General features: G+C 41.3%; 1 protein-coding gene across 1 annotated transcript in view; it reads left to right on the top strand.

The window, feature by feature from the left end:
* The window catches only part of vsig10l2 (V-set and immunoglobulin domain containing 10 like 2), a 9,036-nt gene that overhangs the window by 6,851 nt on the left and 698 nt on the right, over window positions 1–1,487 (top strand). The window contains exons 9-11 of the mRNA XM_019873370.1: window positions 705–827; window positions 910–934; window positions 1,023–1,123. Of these exons, the coding sequence (XP_019728929.1) occupies window positions 705–827; window positions 910–934; window positions 1,023–1,123 (249 nt within the window). The remainder of the gene's footprint in view (window positions 1–704; window positions 828–909; window positions 935–1,022; window positions 1,124–1,487) is intronic.

Genomic DNA, 1,487 nt, shown 5'->3' with positions numbered 1-1,487 from the left:
ACCCCCCCCCCAACCCCCCCCCCCCCCCCACACACACACACACACACGCAACACTAACTTTCTGTTTGCCTTCCCTTCTCCTTTCATTCTACTTGCCGTGTGCTACTCTTTCTTCTAAACCACAGCTAATCTTGCCTGGTGATTGCTGGTCATTGTGCAGAGTTTAGAGGGTTTTGTTTAATTGTGTCTGAATAACAATTTCCTGTAAAATAGCAATGCATTTCGATTAATTCCACAGTGAATTATACCGCTTCGAAAATCCCCAGAATTTTACAGCTATAATCATCATAGGTCAGCGAAATTCAGCTCACTTAAATGTTTCATTAAGAATAGAAATAGGGAGGAACAATCTCTTTGAAGTTAATGACAGAGGCAAGTCACTTTTTTTCTCATCTGAGCAGAGAGGGGAGTGAGCAGTTACACACATCAAACAAGAGGGGATGAGAGAGAGCCACAGGGATAACTCCATATTGACATGGATGCCTTTTTTGTACCTGATTAATATGCAGTCCTCAAAAAAAAACGGTGTAAGCGAGGATTAGTCAACATGCAAATCTACAATCAGATCATGCCTAGTTGAGAAAATCTGTTAAATCGTTAAATCCTTTAAAACATTTTCAAAGATTACAAATATATATACACTGTACGTATGTGTGATTATTATGTAAGATTTGCTGCAATTTGTCAAATATGCTCTGTTGCAGCCGAGCCGCGCTCCAACAACTACCCTGCTGTGATCGGCGCAGCCATAGGCGGGATGCTTTTTGCAGCCATCGCCACAGTGCTGCTGCTCATGTACATTTTCCGCAACCGCAACAACAACCCTCGTGAGTCTCACTCACATATAAGTTCGTGCTTTAGCTGAGCTCAATGTACCGAATTCAAGTTTCCCCTCTTGCCTTTTCACAGGACTACACGACATGTTGTTTGGCCTGTGAGTATGCATAGCATCAGTAAAATAGTACAGCCTTTTTTGGCTTCACCTAAATATATTAATGGATTGTCACGTTTTCCTCTTCCAGACGTCATAGCCAGTCAAGGGAGAACATTAATTTCCCAGAGGATGAGGTGGTCAACGGGACAGAGGGCGGAATACCAGAAATGGGCGGCTCATCCAGCCAAGGCAAGATGTACACGTACACTTAACGCAATGCTTAAAAAGTCACATGATTAAAACAATGTCCCCACTTGCCAGTTCAGGATAAACGGCACCTTGCACAATAGAAATTGACAGAACGACAATCACCCACTGGCTCAAAAAAGTAATCCACTGCAAGCTCAGTCACGATGTATGTGTGCAATCACTTTTTGTTAATATGAACGACTACCATACATAATCAAAATAGAGCCATGATCGTTGTGCAATGTTTTATAACACTTTTTTTCTTTCGATGCAGGTGTGTCATGCATTGTATTATTTCAAATGTGATCCAGAATCAGATTTGATGATTGATTTTTTTTTTTTTTTTTTATCCAGCTCCCAGAAT

Source organism: Hippocampus comes, unplaced genomic scaffold (assembly GCF_001891065.2).
Source record: "Hippocampus comes isolate QL1 unplaced genomic scaffold, H_comes_QL1_v1.1 scaffold59, whole genome shotgun sequence".
NCBI classification, from domain to species: domain Eukaryota; kingdom Metazoa; phylum Chordata; class Actinopteri; order Syngnathiformes; family Syngnathidae; genus Hippocampus; species Hippocampus comes.
The sequence above is the reverse complement of the archived record's forward strand: the minus strand, read 5'-3'. Positions and strand labels throughout refer to the sequence as shown.